Source organism: Rattus rattus, chromosome 6 (genome assembly GCF_011064425.1).
Source record: "Rattus rattus isolate New Zealand chromosome 6, Rrattus_CSIRO_v1, whole genome shotgun sequence".
NCBI lineage: Eukaryota > Metazoa > Chordata > Mammalia > Rodentia > Muridae > Rattus > Rattus rattus.
In genome coordinates this window covers 100,764,190-100,778,168 of record NC_046159.1, presented here as the reverse complement: position 1 = coordinate 100,778,168, position 13,979 = coordinate 100,764,190, and the positions used below count along the sequence as shown (strand labels likewise).

The 13,979-nt window shown below is 46.2% G+C and overlaps 1 protein-coding gene across 1 annotated transcript in view; it reads left to right on the top strand.

Annotated features, from left to right (window-relative positions):
• The window catches only part of Tbxas1 (thromboxane A synthase 1), a 168,371-nt gene that overhangs the window by 104,718 nt on the left and 49,674 nt on the right, over positions 1–13,979 (top strand). Inside the window, exons 7-9 of the mRNA XM_032906715.1 lie at positions 953–1,101; positions 2,758–2,888; positions 7,041–7,355. Of these exons, the coding sequence (XP_032762606.1) occupies positions 953–1,101; positions 2,758–2,888; positions 7,041–7,355 (595 nt within the window). The remainder of the gene's footprint in view (positions 1–952; positions 1,102–2,757; positions 2,889–7,040; positions 7,356–13,979) is intronic.

Genomic DNA, 13,979 nt, shown 5'->3' with positions numbered 1-13,979 from the left:
CAGGGGGAACAGGCTTCCTATCCTGAGGTTGGTTAAATTTCCTGACGCTGTTGGAAGACACTCTTCTTTTGTTTGCTTGGAAAAGGCAATGTGTATTTCCAGTAGTAAATTAAATATATCCTGTAAGCCAGCCCCAAAGTTTGTGTATTACCCATTTGAGTGAGAAAAGCCCTTGTTTTTGTTTTGTTTGTTACACTTTTATTTATTATTTATTTAATGTCTATAAGTACACTGTAACTGTCTTCAGACACATCAGAAGAGGGCATCAGATCCCACTACAGATGGTTGTGAACCACCAGATGGTTGCTGGGAATTGAAGTCAGGGTCTCTGGAAGAGCAGTCAGTGCTCTTAACCACTGAGCCATCTCTCCAGCCCTTGTTGCATTTTAAAAATGGCAAATTCTTCAGTATAGTGGTACATGCCCTTAGTCCCAGTACAGAAAGGCAGAGGCTAGTTTAAGGCTACCTACATCTCAAAAAAGAGAAAAAAAGAAAAGAAAGAAAGAAAAAAAGAAAGAAAGAAAAAGAAAAGGAAAGAAAAAAGCCTGTCAAATCATTAGAAGAAAACTGGAGGAGCGTTAATAAAATGAGCTAATTAGATTCATTCATCAATGCGGATTTGACAGCTATCAATTAATCATTAGATTCTGGCCTGAGATGGGCTATGCATGCATAGGGCTAAAGCTCCTAGGCTTTGGGGCTCCTATTTCCTTTTGCAGGAAGGTTTCCCTCCTCTGGAAGGTATGTACCTTAGTGTCCAACTCTGTTCTAAGGCCTGAGTTAATGCTGCCCTGCCCTCGCCTTCTCTTCCATAAGCTCCTTGTTAAAGCCTCCAATCAGAATCTGCTGTTGCTACCCATCCAGGAAGCTTCCCTTCCACTACCTCAGGAGGGGTGAGTTGTGGGCAGGGCAATCCAGCATCTTTCAAATTCCACCATTTCTACGCCCACAGGTGTTACTGCTGTTTTACCACAAATGTGGTGGCCAGTGTGGCCTTTGGCATCGAGGTGAATTCCCAGGATGCTCCAGAAGATCCCTTTGTGCAACACTGCCAGCGTGTTTTTGCTTTCAGTATCCCAAGGCCTCTCCTGGCTTTAATTTGTAAGTGTAGCCCCTACCCAAGGCGGGGAGAACAGGACAGCCTGCAAGGTTGAGTCCCTTCCATCAGGAAAGTTCCCTCGGGGGTTTCAGAGTTGTCCTGCAGAAACGTTGTCTCCCGGGAGCCGCTAGAACCCAACGTCTCTCATTTCCTAGGGTTGTTTGCTTGGTTTGTGTTCCATCACTCAAAACCCTCTTCTGAGGAATTCTCTACCAGAAGCCAATAACTCCTAAACAAGAAATCACTAGACGGGTCACTGGAAGGAGGCTTCATGTTAACAAGACTAAACCATTGAATCAATTTTACAAGGGAGTCTGCCTTCTGGCCAGTTCTGGTATCTTCTTGCTTTTATGGAAACACCAGTGTGCTGCTGTTACTGTATTGATGAGCTCCTCCCTGCCTCTCTGCTATGTTGGCATGGTCTAGTCACTTCTCGGCCATCTTCTTTTTCCTCCTCCTCCTTCTCTTACTTCTCCTTTTCGTTCCTCCGCCCTCCTCCTCCCTCCTCCCTTTCCCTCCCCCTCTCCTCCTTGCTCCTCTTTTCTTCCTTCTCTTCCTCCTCTCCTTTTCTTCCTCCTATCTCTCTTCATCTCCCTCATCTTCCTTCTTTTGCTCCTCTTCCTTTTGTGAGACAGAATCTTGTTTATACAACCTTGTCTGATCTCAGATTAATAACCCTCTTGCCTCGCCCTCCTGAGTGTTGGGATCACGGACCATTTGCTAGCTTTGCTTCTCATCTCTGAGCCAGTTTCAGGGGGAAGCCCTGTCACCTCTATCCTCAGCACACTGAAACCTGTAGGCATTTGTGTGGAGCCTCTTTGTGTCCAGGAGGTCTGCTGGGGCTAAGGCTGCTCCTCCTGTGCACTTTCAATCATAGACAGGCAGGGAGTTCCATTAACAAGGCCCCTGTTCTCAGTACTTTGAACCAGGCTGAGGTGTGAGAGCTCTGAGATCTACTGTCTCCAGCCTGACTCAACACAAAAGGTTGTGTGCAGCTTGTCAGGCTAAGAGTCTGAGCAGAGTCACGTGCCCCTGTGGCAAGGCCTCATCCTTAGGTCCAGAACATCTCTTCGGGAAATATTAAGTGTCCTGATCCAGGGAACCTTTTCCTAAGAACCCAGGCTGCATTTTGCATGGCAGGAGCATATCCACAGTGGATGAAGCCAGTGTCCTTGTCAGCAGCTGCAACAACAGGCTTAGGGATAATTCCGATGGCTGCTGTGGGCACATTCATCCAGAGAAAGACAAATACAGATGACCAGAAAGCCAATAAAGTAGATGGGCTTCTGTGCCCTGTGAAGGCTTGGCACATAGCCAGTCACCCATTCTGTCCTGAAGAACTGCAAAGATTTCCCCCCCACCCCCAAGATTAGAGATAGGAGTTTCTAAATGTAAAGTTGGGTTTGCAAGGCCAGGTACACATGAGGACTCACTTTATTGCACAGGCATTTAATGATTGCTTACAATGTACAGGGAATGGAATAGAAAGCTAGAGTCAGATCAAACCCTGTTCTGAGAAGCGCCGAGTCCAGAGGGAAGACGGGCCTCCCAAGTGACTCTGATTCAAGGCTGGTGCTTGCTTCCCAGTCACAGGAGTCTAATAGCCCTGCTTCATTATCACTCCCCCTTCAATGCTACTTTTGTTTTTCTCTTTCAAGTATCATTTCCATCCATAATGGTCCCATTGGCCCGGATTCTGCCCAATAAGAACCGAGATGAACTGAATGGCTTTTTTAACACACTCATTAGGAATGTGATTGCCTTACGGGACAAGCAAACAGCAGAAGAGGTAACTATTTTTATAGGACACAGGCTGGAAACAGAATGGAACCTAATTTGGCATCACTCTCTCTTTTCTTTCTCTACCCCACCCCCCGACTTCCCCCAACTCCTCATATAACATGGGTTTATCCTTACTAGTCTCCCATCCTGAGCTATCCAGGGCCAGTAGAAAGCAACAGGAAGGAGGGATGGGAAGGATAGTTGAAGTCGCCACCAATGTGCCTATCCCTGATGTGAGCTGTTGAATGAAGGCCAACCTCTGAAGTGTCTCACATCACCTAGCTGTTACCCCAAGCACAGGCTGCAGTAGCTCAATGCCCCCTAAGTTTTCTAAGTCAGTACCTCATGCAATTTTCATGAGCATAGTCTTTCTGCTGAAAAACAGCAAGACGGGGCTTCATAGCATGAATAGCATAAATATTAGCAAGAAGTTTAGGCAACTGTCAATCAATCCCACATTCCCTTTCAACACAGAGACTCTTGCTAGAAAATTGGTGATTGAGGCTTCCTGCTCCCTTTAGAAGGCTTCCACGTTCCCCTTTTCCTTTACAGACTCACACTCTGCTTGGCACATATTAGGGATAAGTAAATATTGGTTGAACTCGATTCTGAGTAGAATGCAGTTTTTTGTGTGAGAAATAATCTTTCCGCATCACATTAAAGTTGTCCATTATGAGTATCATTGCATTAAAGATGGTCACTAAAATGAAAAAAAAAAAAAAGGACTAAAAGGGCTTTCCCTTAACTGCCTTGAGCAAGATAGAGCTTTAAAAGGGTTTTCTCAAAGACAGTGGCTCAGAGGGATTCATGAGGCCTGATGGTTAAAGCATTGGCCTAGAATGAAATCCAAGTCAATTAGTAGCTTGATGCATTTAGCAGCCTTGGGCAGCAGCCTGTCCTACTCAGCTGCACACCCTGGGGACTCTATAGCAGCTACGTCTAAATAGGAAAGGTGTAGGGACGTATATACAAGCTCTCAACCCCTTGGCCTATACCACCATCAGCTCCACTTGAATGCCCTTAGAGGTTGGGGAAAATGGGTCAACTGGTATACCTGGCCCCACTCTAAAGCCAGAAAAGACAAGACAATTTCATTCAAGTATATGTTTCTAGGAGGAGGAAGCCCAAAGGACAAGAGATAAAGGACCATTTTCAAACCTTATCGTTTGCTGCAAAGGGCTGCCTTGTAAGAGCGCTTCGCTCTTCTCTCTCTCTTTCTTGCATGTAATGCGTCTTGCCTTGCCTTGCTGTGTACACACACACACACACACACACACACACACACACACACACACACACACACACACACACACACACACACACACACACGGTCCCTAGCCTAAAACCCACTGGCTGTAAAACCAGGCTAAAAATTCAAAAACTGTTGCTCCAAGTGACTGAGAGGTGAGAGGTTATTAAAGAGCCAATTACTGGGATTGCCTCAAGCCTTTCCTTCCATAAACTTTACAGCTATTTGTTTCAAACAATGAGTTGATCTGAGAAAAACCTCCCGACCACAAATCCAGGGCTGCCCATGTCAAGACAGAGCTATACAGTTACTAAGAAAACTCACTTAGAACCCCTCTGAACTCTGTATACATTCCAGCAAACAGATGTGTGTTTGCACAGTGAAAATGCCGCACAGATGTTAAAAGGTAAATATTTTTCTAAGCTCAAGCCAATGGGTGGATTAGACACCTACATCTATCAGGGCATGTATTTTTCTTGGATATGACCATAAACCAGCCCTGTTTCCATCCTAAATGGGCAGCTTCACATGGCCTTCATGATGCTCTGTGAACGAAAGACTCCCATCCGCATTAATGTTCTCTAGTTTGTGAACCCTAGAGAGAGGCCTTTCCCTTGGCCTCATTAGCTGACAGTTAAGACAGATTTCTGCAAGACTTCACTAGCCCTTTTAGCAGGCTGGCTGGGCTGGGATAAGAGGAAAGAATGCCAGCCACCATGCTGCTTCTGGAAAAATATGTGGAGCAGATATGACTGAGCTGTCTTGTCATCACCCCTACCCCACCCAGGAAAGTCACAGCCAAGCCTCAGGGACTAAGCTGGGCCATGCAGCCTAAGAGTGTGCTTTGCTTCTCCAACCACATCCTGGCGCCCTGGGAGCCTCAAATGTTCCATTTCCCTGAGCCACTGTGACAGGTCAGCAGTGGAACCACAATAGCCATCCAATAGCAGTTTAGAAGTCATTTGGACAGCAGAGTGGGCAGGCTTAGGGCACAGTGAGGGAGCCCCAGTTTTCTATAATGGAAGCAGACTGGTGGGAAATAGAGACCTTGCCTCCTCAGCTTCAGTGTACATAAGCCCTTAGTGGTGAGCCCTACCCTGGCTGTCCTAGAAGACACCTTTGATGGTCACTAGCCTGTTCGTCAGCAAAGGCCTCCTGCTCAAAACAGCAGTTGAACAGTTGAAACCAAACCTAATGTGCCCATCCCCGAGGGCACCCATTGCTTTCCTTTCTGATTTGCAGAAGATTCCATTGCAGGTTTAATATGCACCTTAGCACAACACGTGGTACAGGCCAGGGAAAAGGGTGGATCACACCCTGGGGTTGCTTCTCATGACACAGGAAAAGTAGCCACACACGAAATGCCAACAAACTTAAAAGATGGAATTACATGCTGATGTAAGGGACATAGATTATTCATGCAACAGAAATTCAGAAGCCAACGAACTGAGAAAACACCACAACTAGGAAAATACTTTGAAATTATAATATTTTCCTGTTGGAGGTTCTGATACTCCCCTCTTGCTGTTTTAATCCCATAAACTTCAGAAAAGAGCAGCATCCCAGTTGTCATTCATCACATTAAAGGCCATTTCAAAGAAAGGATGTGCCCGGAATACACTCTGTGAATGTCAAAGCCGTGGTAAACAGTCCTATAGTTAGAATTAGTGGTAGTCAAAGTGTAAAGGATATGCAAATTACTGATAAGGAAGGTAGGGAAATGATAAGGCAGCTTTAAGCACTCAGAGGAGATTGGGGATTACTGGAGAGAAAAAGGGACTCCATAGGAAGTAGCCTGCTAAGTCTGAGGGCTTTGAAGGAAAGCTTCACTAAAGCCAGCTCCCCCATATCCCATACCCCCATCCCATCCTGTTGATTGTCGACTGTGTGAGAAAACTTATTGACATCCACTATGTCCTTGCAGAGTAAACAATAGACGGATGCTCTGATTTAAATCTATCAGGTGTTTTCTCATTGGAAATTCGGGCCAATAGAACAAATGCATAAAAAGCATTAATCAGAACTAAAAGACCTTCCTTGGTTTCCCCACCTCCTCTAGCTCTAGGGATCCGCTGAATATGGGTGGACAAATGTTTATCTCACATGAACGAATGCACGTGGTTCTCTAGATTGTACACTTACTGTTCTTAAAGATGAGATCCCACTGTGTCTACGGCTCTATAACTTGCTTTATTTTAAGCACAGTATTCGGGGGGAGTGGCGAGAGGATCATGGAATGCACGAAGCGAGTATGGTACATAAACAAGGAAGAACATTATTTGGCCCTATAAAAGAATGGAATCTGTTGGTCTTCAGCTACACAGTCAAGACAGTGAAGGGCATTATGTTAAGTGCAACAAGCCAGGAACAGAAAAACAAACACAACGTTCTTGTTGGGTATGTCAGAACTGGAAACCTAATCTCAGAGACAGAGAAAGGTGGTCACTGGAGGCTGGAAAGGATGGGGGGAAAGAGAAGGGGAAGGGAGTGGTTGGGCACCCAAGCCATTATGGGTAAGAGAACTAAGTCTGGTGTTTTCCAGCTCAGCAGGGAAACTATAGTCATAGGTAGGTGGCAAATAACTGCAAAAGAAGAGCTTGAAGATTCCAGGCACACACACTCTCACCATTACATGTCTCATGTATTAAATAACCCCACTGTCGCTCCCGAAGTCTGTACAATGGCAAAGACGGGAACAGCCTCATCTCTTCTCTGGGGCATCAGCTGGCCACTCAGTGCTGTCATTCATGTGGCCACTGGCTCTCACCATCTCAGATAACACAGTGACCAGGACCTGTTCCTACTTAGCTGTTCCAAAGCCACCCAGGAACTCCCCCACCCCACCACCCCACCCCCATCCTCTAGCCTCATCCTGTGGCTCTAATGTGCCTTTTTCTCTCTTGTCCTCAGAGGCGGGGAGACTTCCTGCAGATGGTGTTAGATGCCCAGCGTTCCATGAGCTCTGTGGGTGTGGAAGCCTTTGACATGGTCACAGAAGCCCTGTCCTCTGCTGAGTGCATGGGGGACCCACCCCAAAGGTGTCATCCTACATCCACAGCTAAGCCTTTAACTGTGGATGAGATTGCGGGCCAGGCCTTCCTCTTCCTCATCGCTGGCCACGAGATCACCACAAACACGCTCTCCTTCATCACATACCTGCTGGCCACCCACCCTGAGTGCCAGGAGAGGCTTCTGAAAGAGGTGGACCTCTTCATGGAGAAGCATGTGAGTACAGTGGGATCCAGGTGTCCACGTGCATCCACATTGCAGGGGATTCGGTAAAACTTCCTCCGATTAATGACTTGCCTAAATCACGTTCTAAGTTTGTAAGATAAAATAAGGTCACACCCACCTTCTCTAGCTCTCTGCCCTAGCAAATAAAAAAAGGTATTCAGAATGAGAGGAAAATAAAGAGCTCATGAGACTGGCTCTGGGGACCTGCAGGAAGGAATTGGGGGTCAAAGGGCAGCCATAGAGAAGGGGTCTGGCTATCACCTGTTCTGACTGTGGGGCAGCCTCCCCGAGGAAGACAAAAGAAGGGAGTCAGCAAAGGAAACTGAGTCCGAACACAGGACACCCGATGAAGCAGAAAGGAGAGAGCAGAGGAGGAGGCCCAATCACATAAACAAGTAGAATGAATGGGCCCGGAAGCCCCGAGCACAGATGCATTCTGGGTATTCCTTGGCGCTGAAGCCCCTCTGAAGTAGCTCTCAACAGCTGCCTGCCTTGAGCTGGGCTCTTCTCTCACCTTGTGGTTTTCTCCGGAGGCTACACTGCCCTGAATCACTTTAGAAGTTTATACTTTAATTAAGAAAAGTCCCCACAATGGGATCTTGACCTTTTCATTCTGATATCCTTACACAACAGTCACCGTTTCAGAATGTGCCCTATTTTGCTATTGGAAGCATCAGGGTTAAATATATACATAACCAGAAACTACTTCTTTTCTTCCTTCTGGGGAAGTAGTGGCAAAATTAGTCTTCTTCTCCAAGTCACTTTATAAATATTTGAAACCTGAAGAACTCCAACTAGTTGCCTGTGTGGTCAGCTTCAAGTTCTTTGATATTATGACAGACAGCTGCTTGCTGGGTATCCCCAGTCTCCTGCTTCTACAGATTGATCTTTTGAGCCTGGGTGCAAGAGTTTGTATTTCACCTTATTACTTTTCCACGCAGTCAAAATAATTTTGAATCTTGATTCTGCCATCTGTCATATTAGCATTTCCTCCAGCTAGAGTCATCTGAGACTCGCTAACCCTGCCTTCCATTTCATCCAAGTCATTGATTAAAATGTTGAACAGGACAGGGTTTCCTCTGGACTGACATTGATCCACTAATCAATATTCTTCAAGCATGGAGTCCCAACAAGCCATGAATCCAGATAACCCTACCACCTGTCTCAGTATGCTTTATTGGTAGCTATTTAATATTTGGTTCCAGTTGAGAAGTGGGGGGGAAGGGAGGTCAAAGATGGTGGGGGTACATCCCAATATGTCTTTTAGAACATATTTAGCACCCGGCAATGAAACCCTGAGTCCAACTGATTTTAGCAAAACAAGCATTTGGATGGGTACAAAATCTTGCTCAGTTTGAGAGTGAATGAGACTTCAGGAAAATATTTAGCGGTGCCTCAAAGATACCCTCATGCCTTCATTTCTCTTACCTTAGTTTTTGGCTGTTTCCTCCCGTTGGCCCCATGCTCAGCCTTGTGAAGCCATAGGAAGTCCAACAAGGGACCACAAGCTTCCTCATTGCTTAGCAACAAAAAGGATATACGACTGAAATTCACAGAAGTCACCAACCAGAATCCCTTGTCCAATCATGGGGCTAATTATTGTTGTCAGGGCATGGGGACACTGATATGCCTAAGCAAATTGACTTTAGCCCCGAGGCTGAGAACTGGGGAAGATGCCTTCCTTACGAAGGCTGAGGGAAAGCCAGCCCTTAGTCTCAAGCCAAAGGGCAAGCCAAATGAAGAAGGGGCTGAGAAGTATCTGAAGGGTGTTCTTGTGATGTGCTACATATGACTGAGGCTCGGGGAAGGGTCAAATACTCAAAGAGGTGGACTCATTATCTTCGCTCGGAGGGTGTTAATGACCAATAGTCTATTAAGCACTATCCCTTCCAAAAGAAACCCTCTAGAATCATATAAGGCATGCACAGTCAGTTCTAGACTGTTGTGATATCTAGATGGCAACCAAGGCCTGGGAGCCTGCCAGGTTCACCAGCTACAAACTGGGCTATCTGGGTGTGCAGCTGTGGCATAGCAACATTCCCATCAAAATCTGATGGTCTGCGTTCACTTCTACCATGGCCTCAACTGGACCTGACCTCAAGGAAGGTGGCGCCAACTCACCAAATCCTGGCCTCTTTCAGCCTCTGAGCCTAGGACTAGGCCTTCTTTTCCCATAAGGCCATCTCCCATGGAGATTGCTCAGTGTCCCTAAGTACTGGGGAGACACATGGGCATGCAGACTGATTGTACCAGGTGAAAGTTTTCAACCTTCTGAGATGGTTGGAAGGCAGATTTCAGGGTCCTGGCCCTAGAAGCTCTAATTCTGTAAATGTGGGTTCGGGGGAGGAGGTGGTCTGATGATGTTGGTCCCTGGTTCATTTTGAGAGCACAGCATAAGACAATTGGGACCCAGAACTATCTCCCAAGAAAGAATGCTGTACTCTACCCATGCCAGCGTGAGGGCTGTTTACTTCCTCTGGACAGTATTTAGGGTAGCCTTTGACCGACGGGAATGTGTCCAGGTTGTCTTTCTCAAACCGCAAGTGAGGTAACTGGGGAGCATACTGCTCTGTTCAGTCCTGCGCTGGTCCCCACCCAGTGAACACACGTAGGTTTTGTTTCTTGCCTTTCCCCTCCTTTTATTTATTTATTTATCTTTACTAGACTCAGAACTCTGTTAATGTGGGCCATCTGTCAGGACATGGAAATGCAGATTAGCTGTTCACACATTAAGTATTTCCCTGAAAATATTCCTGAAAATTTACATGTGAAGTATGATTTGTTATAACCTTCCTGCTGGTTTCCATTCAACAAATATCTCTTGAGTGCCAGTTTACGCCAGCTCCCATGACTGCAGACTCTCCCTATGCCCTGGGAGAGCACTGGCCCACTTCTGCAGAGCAGGCCTCCTTAGATGACCTGTCGTTCAAGTGTCTGGATCCCGGCTCTAGTTCCCTCTGCCCACACCATCTCCACTCCAGTAATTTCCTTTTGGGAATGTGGTGAGAGCTACTACCCTCCTCTGTGATAAAAAACCCCAAACAATAACAACAAAAACAAAAACAAAACCAAAAAACCCTGTGTCACACGAGACTGCTGCAGGCAGTGGTAGAAAATGTCACCCAAGAGGAGGTGAGAAGGATCATGCGGTAAAGGTGACTCCTGCCAAGCTTGATGCCCCTCCAACAATCCAGCTCTCACTCTATCACCTGGCTACAGTGGTACCCCTCCCCCACACACGAAATAAATCAGTATGAGCAGCAACAATTCACCTAGGTAGACTCCAGGGCACAGCAACCTCCAGAGGTGGGCTCCTGTCAGGAATTGTTGATGTAAGAGTTCCAACCCCGTGCCCAGGAGCTCTCTCTGTCTCTCGGCTTCAGTAGCTCCGGGCAGTCTCTCCCATCGCTTCAAAATAGTTGTGCCACCTAGAGTCTGAACAGTGTGATTTAAAAGAGGCACATGAAGTGGTTCTGTGCCTTCCCCCACTCATACTTTAAATGTCCTCTTTTGTTTTTCCTCACGTGTGTGTTGTGTGGGCATGCGTGCGTGTATACGTGTTCACGTGCATGTGAAGGATCAAGCCTGGAGTTTGGAGTCTCTCTCCATTTCTCTCCATCTTCTTCACTGAGGCGGTGTGTCTGTTGACCGTGAAGTTTCTGTATGGCGAGTCTGTCTAGCCAGCTTGCTCTGAGAGTTCCTCATCTCCAACGTCTTGAGTTCGGCAATTATAGGCAGGTGTCATTCCCACTCATCACTTCATGGGTTCTGGGATCTGGGCTTTCATCCTAACAGCCCTGAAATAAGCTGACATACTTTGCTTACACATAGGTGTCAGGGACCCAAGGTCAGGGCCGTTGCTAGTACAGCAGGCACTTTATAGAGTGAGCCAAGTCCTCAGCCCCTGCCTGAGAGTTTCAATAGAAGGACTCCTGCCTGGGGAGCTGTGAGGAGGTAAGGTACCCTTTACTGGTCTCATGACTCTACCCAATGAGCTAGCATTAAATCCCTCTATCACAGAGCTCCATCTCCAGTAGTTACCTCTGACCTCCACATTAGGAAGACAGGAGCAGTGGACAGCATGTTTAGGTCCAGAAGAATGGCTCTCTTTCTGAAATTCTCACACAAAAGTTTCACGTTTTCTCAAGGACAGATCCATCAACTTACAATGAGAACACAGGGTCCAGATTGTCTTAGACCCAGGTCACTTGTCCATCTCTGCCTTAAAAAAAAAAAGCGGGCCTCACCCCTTTCTTTTAGACTTTCAGTGGGTGGGAAGGTAGATCCCTCAGGCTCTGTTCCTGGAAGTGGGGTGAATGACTTCTGGGTAGCTGCTTGTTCAGCTTCGGGGATAAAATCTATGGTCCCCAAGTGAGAATTTCCCACCTTCTCATTTCCTTTTAGGAGGCCATGCTTTCCTTCCTCAGAGCTTTTCAGATCAGCTTTATGAAATCAGGACTGTGAATCCAACAGTGCCTAGGACATCTCTCTGGCTCCTGTGAATTTCTGATAAATGATGTGACTGCCTCCTGTGACTTCCACAGGGATACTTGATGCTCCCTACTGCTTACAGTGAAGCCCAGGCTAGCAGGTTGTCATAGTGCAACCTTCACCAATCAAGAAGTGATACATCAGCCATGAAAGTCAAGAGTTCAGAAGTTTCACTTTTAGCAAAAACAACATAATGCGTGCCCTATTGTTGAGGAATCGCTGTGTGTTTTTCAGCCTTTGCCTTCTGCCTAGCAATGTTCCATCTCCTGTTGTCTACTCTGATCCATTTGACTTTGGCTGCCTCTCTCCTTTCAGGGAGGGGGCTTCTATTCTAATATAAATATGACAGTTATCATCTGCCTGACAGCCCTTGCCTCTAGGCGTCTCTCTAGACCCCACATAATTTCTTCCAATGTCTTGGAAATTTTGTCCAACCTCTCTTCCTTACACTTAGAGTTTTCTCTCTTAGTCTGCTGCTATAACAGAAGACTTGAAAATAGAGACGTTAGAGAGAGAGAGAGAGAGAGAGAGAGAGAGAGAGAGAGAGAGAGAGAGAGAGAGAGACTGTGAGACTGCTGGTCAGGTAGCAGGGGCTTTCTCGTTGCTCATGACATGTCAGAGAATGTCACATGATGAGATAGCAAGCTTGCTAACTTGGTCTTTGCTCCTTCCCTTGTGGTTTTATGTATGTTTGTTTGTGTGAATGTACCCACACACATGCATGTACATACATGAACATACAGAGATAGACATACACACATACACACAGGCATACACACAAACACACAAAGATAGACATACACACATACACACATGTGCACACACACATACACACACACACACACACACACACACACACACACACACACAAACTATGGAAGCCAAAAGTCAATGTCAGGTGTTTTCCTCCATCACTTTCACGTTTATTTTTTAGTACAGAGTCTTTCATTGAACTTAGAGGTCAGTTCAACTAAACCGTGGTCAGTGAGCCCCGGGGACCCACCTGTCTCTTCCTTCTCACCCTGGGGTGACATGTACAAACCCCTGACCCCAGCTCTTCACATGAATGCCGAGCATCCACGCCCAGACCTTCACACGCAGAGCACTGTACCAGCTGAGCCGCTTCCTAGCCACTCTGCTTCTTTTGTCATAAATTCAGTCTTTGCCCCTGTGACCTTGTCTAAGCCTAATTTCTCAAAGGCACTACCTTCCAATAGCATTCACGTGTACAATGAAGGACCAAAACCCAAGGCATAAATTCTGGTAGCTGAATATTCGGATGACAGTGTTGTCCTTCTCAAATCACTGGGACTTTTGGAGAACTCATCTTTCCTCCGTGTTGTCTTGGTCAGACAAAAGAGTGAGCTAGTCGCAAAGGATTAGGGGAAGGCTTGTCCCATTTTTCTACTTAGGAGACTACAAAAAAGAAGACAACTTTCTAGTCAGGACTTTGGCATGAGGTTGTGTCATTGTATATACCAGTACATAGTTTTTAAAGCACTGAGAGAAAACAATACAATTCTGTCCTTCTCATTGTTTTTGCTATAGCTTTAGCACTTCCTGTTGAAATTCTTGACTTTTGATCTGGCTCAACCATTTTCCTGCCTCCTCTTTGGTGCCAGACCGTGCCAGCCAAAATTTATGAGCCATTTTCCTTCTGCTTAATTGTTGATATAAATCTGCTCTGCGGAACCTAGTTATAAATTTATCACAAACTGGACGACACTGATATACAGCCTGTGCTCAGGGTAGTTTGAACACAGCCATGACTTAGAAGAACAATCAACTCCCCAGAGCCCTCCAACAGCCACTTTGTCACATTATAAAGATCTAATTAAAACACATCTTCCTCTTCCTACTCCTCCTAAGGATCAAAGAACACCCGTGCTGGTTTCCTCAGCTGATTAGCTCATGCTGCTTAATTCCAGCAAGGTTGGGGGTTTGCTCCTTGAAGCATCCAGAGGATCTCAAAGAGCCAAACGCATCCCATGGTTATAAAAATGAAATAGCCCTTAGCCACAGCAGCCATTTCATAAAAACATGCGTCCTTTTGTCACAGGGGAACGTTGGGTTGAAAACTATTTGGATAGCGTATCATAAATTGTCCTCACCGTGGTGGGGTGG